At 39.9% G+C, this 21060-nt stretch overlaps 1 protein-coding gene across 2 annotated transcripts in view; it reads left to right on the forward strand.

Moving 5' to 3' along the window:
• CXXC4 (CXXC finger protein 4) overlaps positions 1-13090 on the forward strand; it is a 28958-nt gene extending 15868 nt beyond the window's left edge. For both annotated transcript variants that reach the window (XM_074993495.1, XM_074993496.1), the window contains one exon: positions 8950-13090. In XM_074993495.1, coding sequence (XP_074849596.1) covers positions 8950-8994 — 45 coding nt within the window. In that variant the 3' untranslated portion in view covers positions 8995-13090. The remainder of the gene's footprint in view (positions 1-8949) is intronic.
• The last annotated feature ends 7970 nt before the right edge of the window (positions 13091-21060 follow it).

A 21060-nucleotide genomic window follows, 5' to 3' on the forward strand; every position in this document is an offset into this window, starting at 1 on the left:
TGACAGTTTTGCAACAAACGAGGAAACCTTTATGTGACCATTTTTAACTAACTCTTCTAGTTACATAGTATGAGAAATCCTCATAGATTAATTGGCCATGATGTCCTATTGATTAGATCATTTTAGGTTCAGCAGCGTGGGAAGAAGTATCAGGGATTGCTTAAAGGCAGGATAGGTCTAGAGAAATGGGATTTATATTTAGAATTAGTAATGACACCTGTGGCTCACCTATGTCTTGAATCATGGTTGCTTAAAAGAAGACAACCTGGAGGACATTAAAGAGATATCAAAGCTGGAGCGCTAAGTTGTATTCCAGAGGATGAGGTACCAACAGGGATTTCTTATTAATGGATTGAATGTTAACAAGAATGCCTGCGGTGGGAGAGGGGGAAAGAGGATAAGTGATAGAGACTGATGGATGGTGTTCATAGGGATTAAATTACAATAGTGACAGACTCTGTGTGTGTGTGTGTGCGCGTGCGTTTGCCTGTGTGTGTGTGTGCGTGTGTGTGGAGGGAGAAAGGCGTTTATACCTATTAATTCATATCACAGTAGAATAAGAAGAAATAGCACAGCAGGTTTTAGAAGGCAACAGGGACAGAGCTGGAAACAGTTGATGAGTAGTTTTGATTTTGAGTATTTTTGTAATATAACCTCTTGATATTTATATTATATTGCCACAAAATAATCAAATGCTGTGTTTAGGAATATTGTAGAGTCAATAAATTGGATGCTGCCATATTTTATTTGAACTGTGGTTCTGTAATTCGTATCTCCTCTGGTCAGGTTAACATTTTTTCTAAGCTGTTTAGTAGCTCCCTTTCCTACAGTACTTCTCCTCCCCTGAAAAAAGGTAAATAGATTGTCAGAGGCCTGTCAGAACAAACCAGAAACAATCCCTGACCCTGACTGAGGCCTTTGGGCATTATTTATTAAGTAAGAAATAATACTTAATAATAGAGTTATCACAAGCTGCTTGGAAGATGCCTTCTGCAGCTGATCAGCTCTGCCCCCAGCTTCAGGTATAAATAAAAATCCATAGGATTTTTTTTTTTTTAAAAAGGACATTCCACTGTTGTTAATTCCTTCTTATTCACCTTTCACAGAAACCTGTTAATTAAGGACTGTAGTTTATAGCCAGATTGGGCTGCACAGTGCGATAAAGTGAAGCAAGATCCCCATCACCATCTTGCACAGCATTTCCTGATTGCTGCTGTGGGTATTGAGCAATGGGAAAAGCAGGACCCTACAAGCTTTCTATCCCCATTTCCCCATGGCCAGATGTGTGGGGAAGATGAAAAGCCTGGGCTCCACCCTTGCATTTTTTGCCCTGCAGAACTGAGCTGGAAAAAGGGAGGGTGTTCCAGAAAGGGACTGTAGCAAATTGTTTCCCAGCCCAGAAGAGAAAGGGCAAAACTGTTCCTTTCCAGGGCTCTTCCTTGCTTCTTGGATTGACACATGTCTGTGCGTAGTCTTCAAAAACGATTCTGCTTAAATGGACGATAGCTCTTAGGGATTTAGGATCAGATTGCGAAGCACGTCCTGATGTTAAGGAGATCTTACTTTTGCGAGTAGTCTCATTGAATGCCGCTGAGACTACTCGTAGGCATAGCTGCTCACCAACATGATTAGAAACTCCATGATCTGGACCTTACTATTTCACGGCTGATATTTTTTTCAACATTAGTTCTGGTTCCACGCAATTATTAATCTGTATTTATTGACTGTTTTCCACCGTGATGCTATACATTGATATTATAAAAAGGTTAAAGTTCTTTAGCCATTTCCCCAAATTTAATCTCGTGCTTTTTCAAGATGTTTCCAGATAAATTTGAGCAAAACCAAACTAATATGTGAAACAAATAATGCAAAATACACAATATAAATAGAAATCACATCCTGTCATCGTTTCTCCAGTCGAGAGGTACCTGCTCCGTGAGTAGAAACATTTATTTCAATTGGAACTACCTGCTACTACTGACAGTGAGTAAATGTGGAGAAATTTGGCCCTTTAAGGACAGATCTTTAGTTCTGTAATTGCCATTGACAAATTCTGATGCCTTGTATTGTACTTCACTCCTCAGATAGCCCCTTGAAATCTCTGGGATTGAAGGTACTGAAAGTGAGTTGGGATATGAGAACCTGGTCCTGAATCAGTTATTCAGTTTTTATTTCTGTGTCGTATCCAGTGTAGGAGTTTACTTTTTGCTGTATGAACTTGGTGGTAGAGAAAGTCAAATGAGTTTCCTAATCTGGTCTGTTCTAAATCTGGGCTGTGTCAAATAAAGCATGGAAGATATGCAGTGCAAGTGGAAAAATAGCTGCCAGCGAAAAGATTCATATCCCCTCAAAGCAAATAAAACTGACTTTTAACATAAATGTTAACTCTCATCCCTGGTAAGAAGGAAGAAAGGAATGTAGCTCAGGTATGGCCATAGATATTTTAACTCAGATTGTTGAAACAAGCTCAGTGCTGAATTTCTGACCTGAATGACTTGCCCGACCTAACTGACAAGTCCAATTGTAAGTTGGTTCTTAGAGGCTGTTACACTATGGTATAATTTATAATAAATAGAAAGACAGGGTCTGTGGGTGGAAAGTAGCAGAACCCAGCACATCCTGGCAGATGTGGAGGATGACGGCTCCAGGGCATGCTTCCATTTTTGTCCAGATCCTGTGGAAGCTCTTCTGTGGGGTTAGGGCTCCACAGGATTTTGTGGGAGAGGTACCAAGGTTGGAAAGGGGGTGAGCAGCTCTCTGTGGAACCAACCTCCTCCTCCCGTTTCTGTTATAGTGGAGATCATGCCTAAGTTGTATTCTTGCCTACCTGAGACACGATAGCTTGTCTCTTTGTCAGCACAGCTCCCCTGTTCAGTGGCAGCAAACCCCAGCAAGATCCATCAGGAGGGCTGGGAGCAGAGCAGAGAAGTAGCTGGAAAAAACAGTTTGTGCACTGGGCTGTAGTTTCACTTCTGTGCAGATGTCCAGGGTGTGCAAGGTTAGGAGTGTGTACACTCCTCTATGACCCTCAAGCCTCTCTGGCCTGAGGGAGAATTTCAGGGCAATTCAGTGAGTTGAATCCTGTCTTTATTGGGTACCCTGAAGCCATTCCTATATGCATGAGTATGTTCCTGGGAAGAAGTGCCATGGGAAGGCACCACTAGTCGGGACATCAGACTGCATGTGCACAGCACAGCTTAACTCTGTGTCAGCTTCACCTAGTCACTTTGAAGGAGACATTGAGGTCCGTAGGGTTAGGAGGGTGTGAGCCACAAACATTTGCAGAACCACAAAGTTTATGCCTGCCCCCTCACCATGGTCTGAGGAATGGTTTCTTCTTCCCAATCCTTGCACTGCTTCCTGCACAAAGGTAGTTTATTCTGGCTTAGTGTGAGGGAGAGAGGAATTTCTTGCCTACCATGTCCTTGCTCTTCCAAGGAGAGTAGCAGGGGAAGGAAGGTGGACATGGTGGGAGAGTGAGGACAGGTCTACTATACATAGGGAGAAAGTTGACTTCATAGTCGCAATTCCAGCTATGTGAACACCATAGCTGGACTCAACATACCGTAAGTCAAATTTCTGCAGCATCCCCACAGTGGGAGGTTGATGGGAGAAACTCTCTTTTGATCTTCCCTTATTCCTCATGACCCACTGGAGTACCCAGGTCAATGGAAGAGTTAAGGTCCATTTAATGCATCCCTACAAGACATGCTAGATGGACCCCACACCCCAGGAGATTGATCTCCAGAGTGTTGATCAATGCTTAAGTGTAGACAAGCCCTGGATGTGTTTTGGGGGATAGGGACTTAAATCTATTCAAGGATTACATACATGTGAGTAGCAGCTGTCTCTTCTTAGCCTTACCCTCCATTAGTTTGCAGTACTGCAGGTAAAAGGTCTGGCTCAGAGGAATGGACAAAGGGACACAAGATGCTTGGGCAGAGCTCCCTGGCTTCCTCTAACGTTCTCCTGTTTTCAGATTGCGTCGTGTATTTTGTAGAGTTTATCAATCCTATAACTAACTAATGCTGTGCTGTTCATATACATAAGATGCCTATTCAGCTAGTTACACAGGCAGTAGTAATTGGTAGCCAGCCCCTGATCTCGGGCTGGTAATGGATTCAAAATGCATTACATGGAAGAATTTTGAGTATGTGCCCATGACCTTGAAGACTAGCTTCCCCTTTTCCTCCCAGATACATTCACAGAACACCAGACTCTCCAGCTTGTTCTAATACCTGGTAGTAATTGCATAAGTCTCATTGGGCCAAACTGTGCCATTTTTCCAGTGGCCAGGTTTAGGACTGCACCTGTGATGTGGGGGGTTTAGGGAGGGAACGTCCCTGATGAAGATACATCCCTTTCCCAAGCTCCTGAGGACACGGGGCACTGTGCAGAATGGTCCAGCCTGCATGTTTTCTATGTAGCTGGCCCACTGCACAGTTTGGGGTCAGGAAAGGACCCAAGGGCCCCCTGGTTCCACTTATGATACCTATGCCTTTGGGGCATATTGAGTGAATAGTCCATGGACTTCTCCATGTTCAGGGACTGTAACTGATAGGCCTTTGCACCACCCATAACAATGAGGGAAATGGCTTCTTGTTTGTGCCCCCCATAAGGGCTTCTCATGTTCTGGTGTGTTTATTTCAGTGGGATCAGCCAGATCAGTATGTACTATTCAACAAGAATAAGGGATTCAGAATCCGGCCAGCAAGTATCTGTGTGTGTGTGTGTGTGTGTAAAAGCCAAGGTTTGAATTTGCTACTGTATTTAAAGGGTTTCCTTTTGAAATTTACTCAGGTCATAACTATGTACCCTTCTCAAATACATTTCCCTTTTATTTCCATATGTTGCTACCAAATTGTTTCCCTGATGTGCTATATAAAATAATAATAAAAATATGTGATTCAGCATCTGCAAACACTTCTACAGCAACACAGTATTAGAGTTGAACCCGCAGTAGCAGTGTATACAGACTGCATTTTTAAAACATCTTGAATTCTTACGAGAGAAGAAAGTAGCTGAGTTCAAGTTAAAATAGAGTCTATGGTGAAGAATTTAAAGGGTCTGTTATTTTGGTTCACATTATTATTTTGCTGTACTGGAAGCATGTGTATGAGTGTACTTGTATAAAGGAGCTGGCCCTGCTAAAGTTAATGGGCATTATTGCTCATGAGAACAGATGCAGGTCCAATATATGTCATTTTTAAAATGTTATTTTTGGTGTATGTTTATTTAAAGGGATTTGGTTGTTTCTCTTAAAGCCAAAAAATGTGTAATTCTCTAGGCAATTATTGTGAAGCTGACTTCAAAAATGCAATTAAAATATACTATTTCGAATGCCTGAACTACTTCTTTTACTTGCATAGAAAATGCCTTTGTTAATTAAAGCTGACCCAAAGAGAAACAGAACAGAAAGTTTTGAGCTTGAAGGTCATCTCACATTAGGTTTGTTTTAGAGAGAAGTTATCTGGAACACCCCGTGCTTTATAGCATTACCTGTTAGGAGAAGCTGGGGCTGCAGGTTTGCGAGTTCCCTCCTGGGAAGGAAGGTGCTGCACTTGCACCTGCGTGAGCAGTGAAGGCTGCCTTAAACAGTGCTGATCAACTCCAATTCTATCCTTACTTCCCCCTCCCCCTAACTTCCAGGGGAATCTGTCTTTCCTGTCACTCAGAATAATGATTCCCTGCAAGCATAACCGAGATACAGAAACTCACTGTAATCTCATCAAGAGTTTGATTCCCCAGATGGGACTGTTGAATTTATACAACCAGAAAGTAGAAGATGGTCATTGCACTTAAGCTTATGGATCCGTGTGGTGAAGCACCCGACTGTCTGAAAGATCTCTTTTCTCCTGGATATTGTCTTGTCTGTTGTGAGGGAAGAAAAGAAGAAAATCAAAGGATTTCATCCCCTAAAATGGATTTGACCTAATTTGATCCCTCTATTCAGTCCCTGTTTTTATTAGTGTTTGGTTTTGCATGGTTTAATGACTGGATGTAGTCAAAGCTGATTCACAAGTCAGTGGCTAGTGCAAGAGATATTTAATTATACAACATGTATGTTTAATTATAATTTCCTGTGCTGATACAGAAGACCTTATCTTGTAGGTTTTTTTCCAGAAGCACAGATATTAAACAGCAGCTTTGCCCTTCAGAAATATTATTCTGGGTATGTAAAGGTCTGATTGACCTTTTAATCAGTCACTGCACCTTTACTTCCAACTGATACGACAATGTCTGACAGAGTAACTCAACTTGATGCAGGAAGAAAGTAAATACAGGACAGCTCAAACCCAGATATAAAAAAGCATTCATAGTAGAATACCTAAATGTCGCTTCCAAAAACAAGATTATTAGTGTAAGACTTTCCTGGGATTAATAATTCTTCTGAGGCTGATTTGGACATATGTTTGCTTGGTACAGCTCTAAACTCAAGCTTCTTTTACAGTCAACTTCTTTATAAATTATAAATTATATTATCAGCAGCCATTTTACAACCTACACAGATCTCTGTGGATGGTCTGGCAAGCATATTGTCTCTCTTTGGTATACTTTTGAAAGAAGCTGTGCTTTGCTTTGTCATTATAGATACATACCCTAGAACTGAGCATGTGTGACAGAACAGAACAGGAATTGTTAAAGGGGACATAATATGTATTTTGTCACATGATAACAAAAAAACCTCCAATATTCAGAGCATAATTCTGCAACAACCAAACTCATTTTTGGAAGCTAATTTTCAGAAAATTTATTAAACTTTAGCAGTAATAGACAGAAATGAGGAATTGAATAGTTTAGAATTTGGATTGCAGAGCAAAAATATCTTCCTTCTCTGATATTTCTGTGTGAATGAAAGATAAAGAAAAAGCAAGGGGTACTCTGCCTCCTTTTCATTCCCTTGCTATATTTATTAAACTAATTAAATTGAAGTATTTTTGCAAGAGGACCTGCAGACTGTTTGAGCCTGATTGTTACAACTGGTCACTTTTGTGGTATGAAGTGTTTGCCATGATAATTATAAGTTTAGTGGAACTTTAAAAAGATGCCTTAACTAATATGACTGATCAGCAGTGCCTCTAAGCAGCTAGCACTACCATCCACGAAATGCTCTGGGTGCATGATTTATTAGCTATATTTTGGAATGGGAACATTTAAAGGGGCTCCACAGAGAGCTGGAAGACTGCTTCTTCTCAGTGGCATTTTTTAATTAAATAGGGTTGCCATATTTGAACTTTTCAAAAAAGAGGACCCCTGTGAGAGGCTGTGTATCTGTATCAGTATCTACCAACTCACATTGTTTTAATGTGTCATAGTATATATAGTACATTAATACAACATGAGCTGGTAGATCCTGATGCACTCCCTCTCAAAGTTGTCCCTTTTTTAAAGTTCAAATATGGTAACCCTAAATTAAAGTTCAGTGTAATCTACAAGAACTACCGGTTGGACCTCTCCTCCAGCACCCTCCAGACCTGACCAGTGCCAGACAAGAGAATTTGCTGGATGATGGGAAGTCAGTATTTTCTACCACATTACGAATACTTCCACTTCCTACTGGGCTCTTAGAACACATTTAGGGATAAATTACAGCTACGTAACAGCACAGATCACTGAAAGCCAGGACTGGTGCCTGAAAACAAACTTTACGGGGCCACGGGAAACTTGGCCACACCCATAAGAAGTGGTCATCTGGCTAATCATTCCGGATTACTGAGTTTGCCAGACGAGAGTTCCAACCAGTATTTCAACACAAATATATTTATTGGCAGTTTCCTTAAGAGTTTGTTTGAGTTTTTCTGGAAAAACTTATTGCTTATGTGGCTGCCTCTTAGTGAATGACATACAGCAGGATAACGTATGTGAATTGGGAAGTAGTAGTTTAAGCACCTGATCTTGTTCTCACTGTAGTCACTGTAGAGCAACTAGCTAGAATAGGAATGGAAATAGGACCCAGGGTTCAATCTTTAGAGATCCGGTGCGGCAGCAACCAACTGTGAGACTCCGAGGGAATTAAGGGTACACGGTATCTTGCAGAAAGTACTCAAAATTTTGCAAGGTCAGGGTTTATGTTGTCCTCTATACACTTATAACTGTACATTAGACTGTAAGGCTGTTAAAATCATAGGTCGGTATTTTCAGACTGGCGTGCCGACAGCTATGTGTCCAAGAGCTGGTTAAGACACTTAAAAGAGAACAGTGCAATTTTCACAAGTACTGAATGCTTGCCTGCAGTGGGATTTGTGGGTACTCCGCAGCACGTCAGGAAAGCAAGCCATTTTTATTCAGGGCCCAGATCCAGGAATGATTCCTCCGTGTGCTCAGCGTTCAGCAGGTCACTATCCTTGTTGAAGTCAGTTGGGCTATTCATGTGCTTAAAGATCAATTACTAGTGCACTGCTGGATCAGAACCAAAGTGCCAAAATCTGGAGTGAGCTAGCCAACTGGAGGTTTGAAAATGTTGCCCCATTCTCTCACAACATCAACACAGGTGCATCAGTTCACAGTGCACATAGCGATTGTCTTCATTATTCTTGCATTAAGAAAAATGTCGTGCCAAAGTGAGCGTCTGCAAAACCACCCATCCATTACTATACACTGAATAAGTCAGCGGATAGTCAAAAACCTTTTCAAAATGGTATGGTTGTTCCATGACCACTGTCTGTTTTCACAGCTATATGTCCTAGATGTTTATAATTATGTTTTCATTTCCATAAGTCTGTTCTTTAATTGATGAGGAAATAGTACATAGCGTGTCTATGATTCAAATCCTGAACTGGCACATGCTTAGATGAAGGATGTTTGTGTTAATTGTTGAGTTGCGTGAGACATAATAACTCAATAACTAAAAATAGGGCTGAAATATAAAGGAAAAACAGCAAGAAGAAATCTTAATTTTATAATACCTCAGAAAGAAAGCTTAACTTGTTTTCTTGCTTTTTTTTATAGAGAACACCTGTTCCCAGCGCTGAAGCATTCCGATGGTTCTTTTAAGCAGTAGTATATCTTATTTTCAAGGCAGTCTGAAGTGAATGGCAAGCTAAAGTCTTGTTTTAAGAAACTGCTTAGTCCACCATTGAAGAATATACTCAGATACTATTTTCATTTATGTGTAGGGGTTTCCTCAAAAATAAAACAAACAATCTGGGAGCCTGGAGAATTGGCCAGTTTATTCACATTCAGTACATTGAATCTTTATTTGATGTAATTTAGCTATACTAGTGAAGTTGTTGTCTATTTTTAAAGTGTCTGTAAAAAAAAAAAGTTTGGGTAAACCCCTTCTATAAAATCCTGTATCTTTGAAAAGTAACATATCTATACTTCATTTTCAACTATATGTGTTTCAGTACTGTAAACTGTACAGATAGCAGCTTGTATTTTGTGTGTTTAGACACAAGGAGACAATCATGTCTGAGCATCTATGGAGATTAATGGTTTATACACAACAGTGTGGTTCTGCAAGTTAAATCTGGAGCAATAAATTCTAGCTTTAAATATTATGTTGTTGGTTGTTTAGCAGCAGCAGTAGCACCGTTTTACCATGCATCCTTCCATACAGACTTGATGCCGAGTTTTACGAGATGAAAGGATTATGATGCATCTAGCAATTACTTTGAGCTGCATTGTTGCAAGAGGGGAAGAAATAAAATCTAAAAATAATCTTTTTGAGCATTGTTTCAGAGTAGCGGTTGTGCACTTGCATTACTTCCAAAAGAGCTTTCCAGAAAGGCATCCCTCCGAAGTAACACACCATAGTTGACTTGCTTTTGACTGTGCTGTAAGGTGAAATGTGCAGCATAGATGGACATGTGAACATGCAGAGTGAATAATTTATACATACCATATTCTAGCATACACCATGAAAAGAGTACAATAGCCGAGAAAAGTGCTGTGACTCAGTGGATCTGCCTTCCCACGAAGAGTTGCTGTGCAGGTTTCTCAGATAAATATTTTATAAAATATATGAAAATATTTTCGCTCCATGTGCAACATTTAGTGATTAGACTAGTTTATAAATGTAGACATGCTGGGATGTCTCCTGCAATTGGGCAGGCCAGGAGAGCCTGGGCATTTTCAAAAATATAAGAAAATCCCACAATTTTTCAAAGAATAACTATTTGTCCCCACAGTTTTCTTTGTCCATTGATTTTGGGCTTGCTGAAGTACTGGTCCCTTGGGCCCACGGGGGAGTCCTTCACCATTCTTTCTCCTGTCTAGGAGAACGTCTACAGAACATTTACTTCTCATAAGGGCAGAGTGCAGCATTAATTAATTCAAATGTAATACAGATCAAACCTCTCTAGTCCAGCACTCTCTAGTTTGGCAAATGTGCGGTCTGGCATTTTAGTTAGCCAGATGTCTACTTGTCATGGGTGTGGCCAAGTTTCCTGCGGTCCCGTAAAGTTTGTTTCCATCCACCAGTCCTGGTTCTCAGTGTTCTGTGCTGTTATTTAGCTCTAATTTACTCCTAAATGCAGCCGGGCCGACAGCCACCTTGGACCCTGGGGCATGGTGAGGGGCCTGGCTCTCTGGAAGGGGCAGGGCCTAGGGCAGTCAGCCCTTAGCACTGCTCAGATTGCAGTGCTGGGCTTCCCACCTCTCTCAGAGCCACGCTAAGCAGTGGAACAGCACTGCCACAGTGTTTCAAAAGGGCCTGGGGCATCTGCCTCCTTTACCCACCACCCCCCATCAGTGGGCCTGCTTAAATGGCTTCTAAGAGCCCAATAAGCAGTGGAAGTATTGGTAATGCTGTTAGACCATATTGACCAATTCTTCGGTTTGGCACCAGTCAGGTCCCCAGGATGCCGGACTAGAGAGGTTCAACTTGTACCAGGGTACTGAGAATACGTACACTTTCGTACAGATTACCTCGTCACCTATTCATAGCTTGGCTTTGTTTTCGCTCATGTGAAAAGGCCATCCCACAAAAGTAAGAGAATGCTGTTACACCATGTACTGTATGTGATTGTTTGTTTTATGTGAGACAGGACGATAAACGCTTGTAGCTTTGCAGAAATGTGTGGAAATAACAGGCTAATGAGACAGCGCAAGTGCCAGTAGCATTGCAGCACTTTCTCCATTATCTGCTAATTGTTTCATACTGTTGGCACATGCTCGCCCTCACTTGATGTATCTTGCCCAGCAGGGAGGGGGATGGGGGTTGGTTAGGCAAGTGGCAGAGTGTGTCACCAGCTGCCTATGGATAGTCAGAGTTCTGGGAAAGCCTGTGGACTGAGGAACCATGACAATGGTCAAGAAATCTAACAGCAGCATCTGGGAAGAGAAGTATCCTAGAATTGTCTGTGTAGCAACAAGGTCAGTAGCCTGTAGAAAGGCTGGGAAAACAGAAGAGGAGCATCGGCGGGCAGGTCTGTTGAGTTGTAGGAAGTAACGTGCATTTTTAACATCAGGGCTTCTGAGTACCATGATGTCTTATATGTCATTTCAGAAAATAAGCACCATCTTTCATGGGCTCCTAACACATGCCCCTGCTTATATTTTACAAAACACCATTAATTAAATAATCATAAAATAAGGTTTACCTTCATTTCCCTGGGCAGCTTTGTACCTGAAGTTATTTCATTTAAGACTTTCTGGTTAAGGCTTGTTACTTACTTACTGCTGGACCATTGAGAGCTACATATGTTCTTCTTTACCAAATTGTTAATTGATTTAAGACTGACTGAAGCCTTATTTGCACATCTGGCTGGTGGAGCTTGTCTTGTTTTTTGGAACATTGTGATTGCTCTGAGAAAAGCAGAGGCAAAATTCAGTTCAGGCTACATTAGGGGTACAGAGATATTCATAGCAATGTACTTTTTGTCTAATATCCTAACGTTGCATGTCTTGATGTGGTTTCTTTTTTTGTTTGTTTTGTTTTGTTGTTTTGTTTTCAACAACTGATGAATCTGTATATTGTTATTGTGGTTTTCATGTCAATTAAATTGTTAAGAAAAGCAAACAAACCTGTTAATTATTAAAAATGAACCAGGATTGATTTTCTTTTTCTTTTCTTTTTTTTTTTGGACATCATTTCTTTACATCATAAAGTTTTTTATATTTTGGTAAAAATATTTATACGATATAGCATGTAGAGGACTTTTTTTATGTTTGAAGAAGGAAATCCCTTTTCTGGACCCTCTCTTACTCTGTCCTATATATGGCATATGCATATTTATAAATCAGATTATCGTCAAGTTCTCATTACTGAATTTTTGCTTTTCACAAGATCCTAAAATATTTTACAATATGAATTTTGTATCCCTTTTCGCGTTCTTCATTTTCACAGTGCAAAAGCCTCATACTACAACTTTGAAGTCTTCTGGGTATGAGCACTAAGTAAGCCTAATATAAAAAGTTCTTTTTATCATATCCCAGATAAACCTGTTAAATAATAAGGCTGTGAGAGAGGTACACATAAATGTTAGGTGAATTAATAATAGACACTCCCATAGAGAAAGAAAATATTCCCTTTTGCTCAGAACCCCTAGTACGTAAGTCTTACATTTAATGCTAGAGAATATAAAGTCTCTAAACTGGCTATATCTGTAATCAAATAATGAAGAAAGAAAGTGGTTAAATGAACATACCATTCAGGGTCGAATACATTCAGCAAAAAACAGTAGTGGGTCTTTGATCATGGTTAGATGCATAGTGATATGAAACAGTTGGTTCTCATGTAGCAGCTAACTGTTTCAGATTTTTGTTTTTATTAAATTTGGCAGTTTCACACTGAGATCTACTGTATTCTTACTGAATAAAAGACAGCTCCTATGTTAGAAAGTATTCCGTTTTCACAGTTGCAGGGAACTAAGAGTTTTTTCAGAAACACAGGCCACAAAAATGTACTCCTTTCACAGTGTTCTCCTATTTCTGAACTGTGCAGTTATCTATTAAATTTTCTAAAAGATATTTGTGTAAGGTGTATGTATACTTGTGCAATTATGAAAAAAGCAGTTTTGGAAAACAGTGTATTTATTTAAAAAGTCACTTATGGGGCATGTACAATACTGTATAAAAACATTCAGTTTGCCCAGTAAAGTTGTTTTTGTGATATTTCTGTGTTGTTAAATAAAGGACTTTAGTATTCAAAAGACCTCTCTTTTTCCATAGACAGATTTTTGTTTGTGGGATCTTAAACAATGAAAACATTACCTGTAGAAAGGTAATCTTCAAAATAATTAAGACGACAAAAAATTCTGTATCTGAATGAACACTATGAAGCTTTGGTACAATATCACCATACAGTTTTTGGCAGTGAATGGAAAAGTTGCAAACATGGAGATGACAAAATACAATTAATGTTATGAAAGCATAATATTTTAATTTTTGAGATTGGAAATATTACATCAGACTTTTGAACATATGAAAAATTACTGACATAGAAACAAAATTGATCATGGAAAAATAACTCAATAATACTGAAACATGTTTGTAGGATGGAGGAAAATAATGAGGTGGTTACTTGACCGAATTATCGACATAAAAGATAATATCCAAGAGTGAAACTTCATCCATAGTCATTGAAACAAACAGTAGTTCTTGAGATTAAAATGCCATTTTGTTACTACAGGTTGAACTGCTCTAATCTGGAAGTCTCTCATCTGGCATCATCCGTAATCTGGTATGATTTTAGTCAGCTGGACAACCACTTATTATGGGTGTGGCCAGGTTTCCTGTGATCCATAATGTTTGTTTCCAGCCACCAGTCCTAACTCTCAGTGTTCTGTGCTGCAGTTTAGCTGTAATTTACCTCTAAATGTCTTCTAAGAGCCTAATGAGCAGTGGAAGTGTTGGTAATGTGCTAGACAATATTGACCTCCTGTGGTGTGGCAAATTCTCTCATTCGGCACTGGTCAGATCCCAAGGGTGCCGGACAAGAGAGATTCAACCTGTACAATATTTTGGACTATGAATATGGTTTGTTACAGAGTGGCTCTAGCACTTTACCCTCTTTTTACTACTTCTCAGTACAAAGTTCTGTTCTTCATTTGCCTCATAAACTACAAAAAGTAGAAGAAACAGATTCCTGCACATTGTAAATTCTTATTGTGGTTACTGACATTGGAGTAACTTCAAACAGTTTTAAATGTTTTTGACTGCAGAATAGGATGACAACATATAACCAGATTTTTAAGAAGGTTGGAATCATATTGTTCTGATCATATATTCTGATAAAAGTTATACCTGGACTACTGCATCAAAAACTGATTGTTAAAGGTTCAGAAAGAAGTGTTAGATAATTTGGTCTCTGAGATTCTCTGAACCCAGCAATTTTCCAGCTAGCTGTCAGACTACTTGTTGGGTTTTTAAGCAAGCAACAAAAATGAAAGGAATAGAAGCAGATTTTTCACTGAGCCAGCTTTCATTCACTGAAATCTGAAGGATATATGCTCTTGTGAGATTTATAACTCTCATTAAACAATGCAGAGAGTGAATCTTGAATACAATTTCAATATAGAAAAAAAGCTGTGAGTTACTCGCAATAAGCAGTGATCTCTCTAGATTAAATCTTGCATTCTGGTCGGGAAGGATACTCATTTGGCAAGATGGTTAATTTGGAACTTGGAAAAGATCTCTCTGTTCCTATGCCTTTTTATGCTGTTTGTTTGAACTTTTAACAAATGTTTATAGCAGAGATGGGCATAATCAAAAACAGCCCTGAACTCTGGAGAAATTTTTTAGCTTTGCTGTTTAAAGCCGTGTCTGTTTTTAGTCGTGTGTTTGCTTGTTGTTGTTGTTGTTTTAACAAAAAAGGGTTATTTTTTCAAAGTAAAACAAATTCGTTCATGATCCCAGCATGGGGACAGTAACGCCCTATTATAAAGAAGTTCCATGCTTATAGTAAGTGTTGACCATCATTTGCTTAAACCATTAGCCAGTTCAGCTTCTGACATATTTCTCCAAGGAACAATTCTGCAATTATTGATAGCCTGATCATGCAAGATACCAAGTGCCTGTTGTGAGGTTCTAAGCATTTTCAAACTACCACTGACTTTACTAGAGACCTTGCAGGATCAACTCCTAATTATAGATAATTTTCACTTAAAAATAAAGCTATATATTTTACTCATCCTAATTCTTAGGGCACAATAGTGTCACCAATGTGGAGAAGAGCTCTCATTCATGCCAGTGACAAGTGTATGGGGCCCTAAAAACTCACAAGGTAAATATTTCCCTCTGTCAGCAAACTACAGACTAGATCAGTGAAACTACGTAGGGGTTAATGGTGAGGTATTTGTTCATCAGGAGTAAGGTATCAGACTCAGGCACTAAATTAGTTTTCAGCTTTCTAGGGTGTGTCTTCACTACTGGGAAGATTGAGCCAGTCATGGTCAATCTTCTGGAGTTCAATTTTGCATGCCTAGTGGAGAGGCGTGAAATTGAACTGTCTGGGGTCGGCAGTCAACCCCTGTACTCCTTGATGTCACAAGGAGTAAGGGAGGTGGACAGGAAAAACTCTCCCATCAACCTCCCTCTGGGTGGAGGGCTAGATAAGTCAATTTCAGATAAGTCAATTCTAGCTATGCAATTGCCATAGCTAGAACTGCTCGTCTGCAACTGACTTAACTCCGTAGCGTAGACCAAGCTTTAGTTGCTCAGACACTATGGTGATGATAAACACGATGAACACAGGTAACTGGCTAGTGAAGTTCCTCTGAAAAGTGATATCTGAGATACTGTTACCATGAGAAACAGAAAACTGTAACCATTTGCAGGGCTGATTTAACAATATTAAATGAGATTTAATGTTCAAAAGTCAAACATTCCCATTATTTTTCTAATTGTTAATACAAAATCAGGATGGACAGTTTTTTAAAGTTTCATAATCTGAGAGCTAGATGTGCCTGTGATACTTTTTTCTTTTTAGATAAAAGGTTGTGTTGAAACATTTTCGCTAAAGGGTTGATTTCCTAATAAAACTTGAATATACTTCCTGACCTAGCATAACAATTTTTCTGTCAAGGGTGAGTGAAAGAAATCCCATAATCGGAGCCCATGGTCAGGATAAACCTGGTTTAGCTTGGAAAGTCAAAGGTTGCCTTTACTGGAAAGGAATTCAAAACAATTCCAGTATAAAAGCAAGCAGATATCATGATGTAAAACAGATCCTGAATTAGTTATCCAGTGTGGTTCTGCCTAGCTTATAAGGCATAAAAAGTTCATCCGAGAAGAGAACTTTAACCTATGCCCCTTTATTCCTTTAATACTTCCCTCTTTACAAAGTTAATAACAGGTGGTTACGCTAGCTGTCGACACCTCTCCCAGGGAGCATGATTGGGAGAAATATAACCCTTGCTTACCAGTAAGGGAGACAATTTTTGTTGCGGGTGGTGAAGAGAGAGAGAGGGGGAGAGAGAGAAATTAACCCAGGTCAAGCACTTGAGTTATTTGTGCAAACCTCCTGATTTGAACTCCCTCTGCACCAGATGTAACATAACTGAACCTTTAGCCGGAGGGTCCGGAGACCAAATCCAGAAAAAAGACCAGCACAAAGTGACAGGAACCAATGCACGCTTCTACCACCAACCCTTGACTGATATACATTATCCTACACATACACATGAGTTATGGACAGCCTCATCCTCTCTCACACACACTTTGTTCTGGAAACCTGAATAACTTAACTGAAAAACAGGAAGACTTCCCAGAATGATGGCCATGTAGAACGCTAGATGACCTTGATCTGAAAAGAAGGTACATTGCATTGATTTGTAATGTAAAGCAAGATGATAATCTAGAGCCTTATCCCATTCCATATCTTTCACATAACCCTCCATGTCCTAGCTCTGAACCTCTGAGGCCAACAGGCCCTCAGAAACACTTCGGATTTTAAGTATAATTGGTCTTTTATGTGCTTATGTTTTGCCACCCGTCCCTAGAGTGTAAAAGTTAATCTGACCATCTGAAATAGTAAATGAGAATTTATTGTTCCACACTGTAACTAAATTAGGAGAAGTGGTTACAAACATCTAGTTTTCAAGCTGCACTGTAGGATAATTAAATAAATAGTGAATTGAATGAAAGTTATCACTGTGATTTGAATGATTGCTTGCTGATATTCTACTCTTACTTATTTAGCTTTTTATGCTGATTTACATTGCTTGAACTGATTTGTCTTTTTTGATGCTGTGCCATGTGATCTGCTGATTAATGTTTGTGAGCAATCCTAAATTCCAGCCTATGCCAAATTGGAATATTTTTTATCCATCATTCATTCATTTTTTATGATTAGCTTGAACAAGAAGAGTTTTATGGGTTAATAAACTTGGCCCTTGATCTGGATTAAAAGTGTATGTGTGTCAGTTCTTTCCTGATTTTAAAAAGACCCAAACATATGGGACATAAATCTGATGCAGACTTCAACTCAATTTAACCAGATTTCTGTAATTGTCCCAACAGCTGCTACCAGTAGTAAACTCAGAAATACCAGTTGTAATTTAAAACCTTATTTTCAAATTCCTTTCACATTTTATTCAGCATGAGGAGCATTTCTTACCTTTTTTGAACCTTCAGATTGCACGGCTGAGAAAACAAGATTGAAGTTTGGTTTTAAGTGGATAGCCTTGTACCTGTTCCATAGCTCATCTTTTTTAAATACAATAACTTTGCAACTTCACAACAACATACAACTTCCAGCTCAAAGAAATTTAGGCATTTGCTTACCATATATTTTAGTTCACCTGGTAGAGCTGGAATACAAGGCTATGGCCACACAGCAAAGTTATTTTGAGATGACAGCTGTTATTTCAAAATAACTCTGCAAGCATCTATGTGACACACACACTATTTCAAAATAGCTATTTCAATATGGGCACTGTTAAGACAGAATAGTGCTATTTCAAAGTATCCAATTGCACTATTTTGAAATAGGCACTACGTGTCCAGACGTGCAATTTCAAAATGCATTCTGTGTGTAGCTGTGTTAGTTTGAGATAAGATATTTTGGAATAGTTATTCCCAAATGACTTAATTCAAACTAACACTGCTGTGTAGACATGCCCAAGAGTTCTAGTTCATGTATCAGTGTAATGTAGAAGACACACACAAAATGTCTTCATTTTTGGAAGGTAAAGGCGCAAATTCCTGAATCTTCCTCCTGTATCTCTGAAGTCAAATAAAATGGTTGTATTGAAAGCTGAAATAAAAAATAACTGCAGGAATACTGAGTGTCTCAAACACCTAGTTTTGGCAGATGTTGCTCTTTTCTCCTAAAGAACTGGTTTAGACTGAGCCACCTTGCTAGTAACCAACATTAATTACCATTTGAAGGCTGTTCTGTGCTTAGACCATTTCTTATTAGGCAAGTATCATCACAGATATCCATTGCTACAGATTGAATCACTCTAATCTGGATCTCTCTCATCCGGCAACATCCATAATCCAACATGATTTTAGTTACCTGGCTAACCACTTAGCATGGGTGTGGCCAAGTTTCCCATGGTCCCAAAAAGTTTGTTTCCAGCCACCAGTCCTGGTTCTCAGTGTTCTGTGCTGCTATTAGTTGTAATTTACCCCTAAATGTCGCCTAAGAGCCCAGTAACGGCTGAAGTGTTGGTCGTGTGCTAAACAATATTGATCTCCTGTGGACTGTCAAATTCTCTCATCTGGCACTGGTCACGTCCTGAGGGTGCCAGACAAGAGAGGTTCAACCCATACATCTGGGAAGAACTCATCAGAGAATCAATGGGTTACCTGTTCATAGAGATTAAACAACTTTCTTCCCCTTAGAGATAGGGCCCCCAGAAAAAAGTTGGCAGAGCAGATAACGGGGAAACACGCCCTGACACTCATTATGCTGTATTTACTGTTCCAATTCTATTGATAAATAGAAATTGTCAGTCTCTATATCTGTCAACCTGGCATATTTTATAAATATTACATATGAAAACCTCAAAAGACCATTAAGATTGAGATGTCAACCACTCGACAGTTAGGAAATACCAAGGGTCGGCTGAGACAATGCATAATGGCAGTCTTGACCAGCATCACATATAGTATTGTTATGCATGTGAACAACAGAACAGTATTATGATTGCACAAAGCCTTAATTTTAGCCTTTTCACCTTAGAATATTAGATTTTACAATGTAAACGTAGTGGTAGCATAGTTTTATTTTTTATTTCTTAGGTCTCCTAAAAGACAAACTGAGATACTGCCCTGTAAATTCCAGCAGGTGAAATTGTTATTCCCTCCCCGATTCACCCCCACCCAGCTCTGAATGCAGAGCCTTTTGATGCACAGTACAATGGCTCTAACATGTGAGCTTCAAAGTGCAACTGATAGTAATAATATGTTGCTGCCTTCTGTTTGCCAGCTGGTCACTACAGGAGAACGTGACACACACTTTGCCAGTGGTTTACATAATGCTGCATGCCAGCCAGCACAGGAAAATGGGGAATCAAGATTCCTGGATTTTGGTCCAGATGAGGAGGTGAATACGGTCCAGTCATTATAGACAACAAAGCTAAGCACGTAGCCATCTTGCCTTTCAGAATGAATGTGACAATCTAAGTGAATGTGATGATAGTGGAGTCCTGGGACCAGATTCTGGTCCCTGCTTTGGCCCATTTTTGTCTGCTCCAAAATTACACATTAAGCCTTAAAGTTGGCAGTGTGGCCCTCAGAGGAATTCTGCCAGACCAGAAGCAACATAGGTCTGGTATATGTGGCTATGTGCCACTAGCCTCCCACTTGGTGCCCCTGGCATAGCAACATACTGTGTGTGGGTATGGGCAAGTTGTGTGCGTGTGTGGGCAGGGGGGAGTGGCTGACATGCCCTGACTTTTCTGGGCCATGGATTCTATCCCTAGGTTTGTCAGCAGTGACTTGGTGAAAGCTTTCACTCACTCCCTTTGTAAAACAGGAATACTAACATGCCAGTTCTTGCTTGATAATAAAGATTGAGTAGTATATAGAATTACTTACAGGTTGAACCTCTCTAACCCAGCACTCTCTTGTCCGGTAACGCTCATAATCCAGCATGATTTTATTTAGCTGGACAACCACTTATCATGGGTGTGGCCAAGTTTCCTGTGGTCCCATAAAGTTTGTTTACAGCCGCCAGTCCTGGCTCTCAGAGTTCTATGCTGTTGTTGATCCTTAAATGTCTTCTAAGAGCCCAGTAGGAAGTGTTGGTACCATGCTAGACAATACTGACCTCCCATGGTCTGGCAAATTCTCTCATTCAGCACCAGTTAGGTCTCCCAGGTGCCAATCTAAAGAAGTTCAACTCGTATTAATCTCAGTTGTGGAAGAGTTCAGACCAGAATCCATGCTTTCTTTTTGGTGGCCCAATACCATTTCCTCTAGTTTTTAAAGTATACTTACACAAAAACGCATGCTCTCTCAGCACCAGGCAAAGCGGAGGGCGCTATGGGAGAGAGTGCTGCCCCCACATACCAGAGAACAGAAGCAGAGCCTTCTTTTGCTTCATTCTCTCCTTTAACTCCTACCTCCTTCAGGCAGAAGGGGAAGCAGCCACTGTTGCTAGTCGTGCAGCGTCATCTTCCCATCTGGCCCTCCAGCTGTTGGAGCACATGCTCTGCGTGGTCTACAGGCTGGAGAGCTTTGAAGAGCTGCAGCATTTACAGAATGATCAGATTGTGGAGAGCTCTTGGAGGCTGTGCAGTGTAGATGGACCACTCCAAGATTTACCAGGAGGCCTCTACCAAGCCCCAAGCATGTGAAAATGGCAATGTTCTGCAGCTAATAACTTAGCCAAAGCTGGGTAAATTCTCATGCAGACAACATAATAAATAGGGTATGAGGTGAGGACAGCCTCTTACCAAGTGTCAATGCTGGAAGAGTTAGGATTATTGACAGAATAATGTACCAAATTAACATTGGCAAAATGTTGTATTTTCCCCTAATCTCAGCCTTGGAGACGGTTGCTTTCCCTGAAACTTTGAAAGCACATTTGGCTTGAGTCAGACAACTGTCGTGGAAAATTTCAGCACAAAGAGATACGGTTACACAAAGTTATAAACAAATATAAATGGGGGCCTTGTAGCGGAATATGCTAGGCAACTTTTACTGCAGGTGTCTCCACCACTCACT

The sequence above is a fragment of the Carettochelys insculpta genome, chromosome 4, assembly GCF_033958435.1.
Source record: "Carettochelys insculpta isolate YL-2023 chromosome 4, ASM3395843v1, whole genome shotgun sequence".
NCBI lineage: Eukaryota > Metazoa > Chordata > Testudines > Carettochelyidae > Carettochelys > Carettochelys insculpta.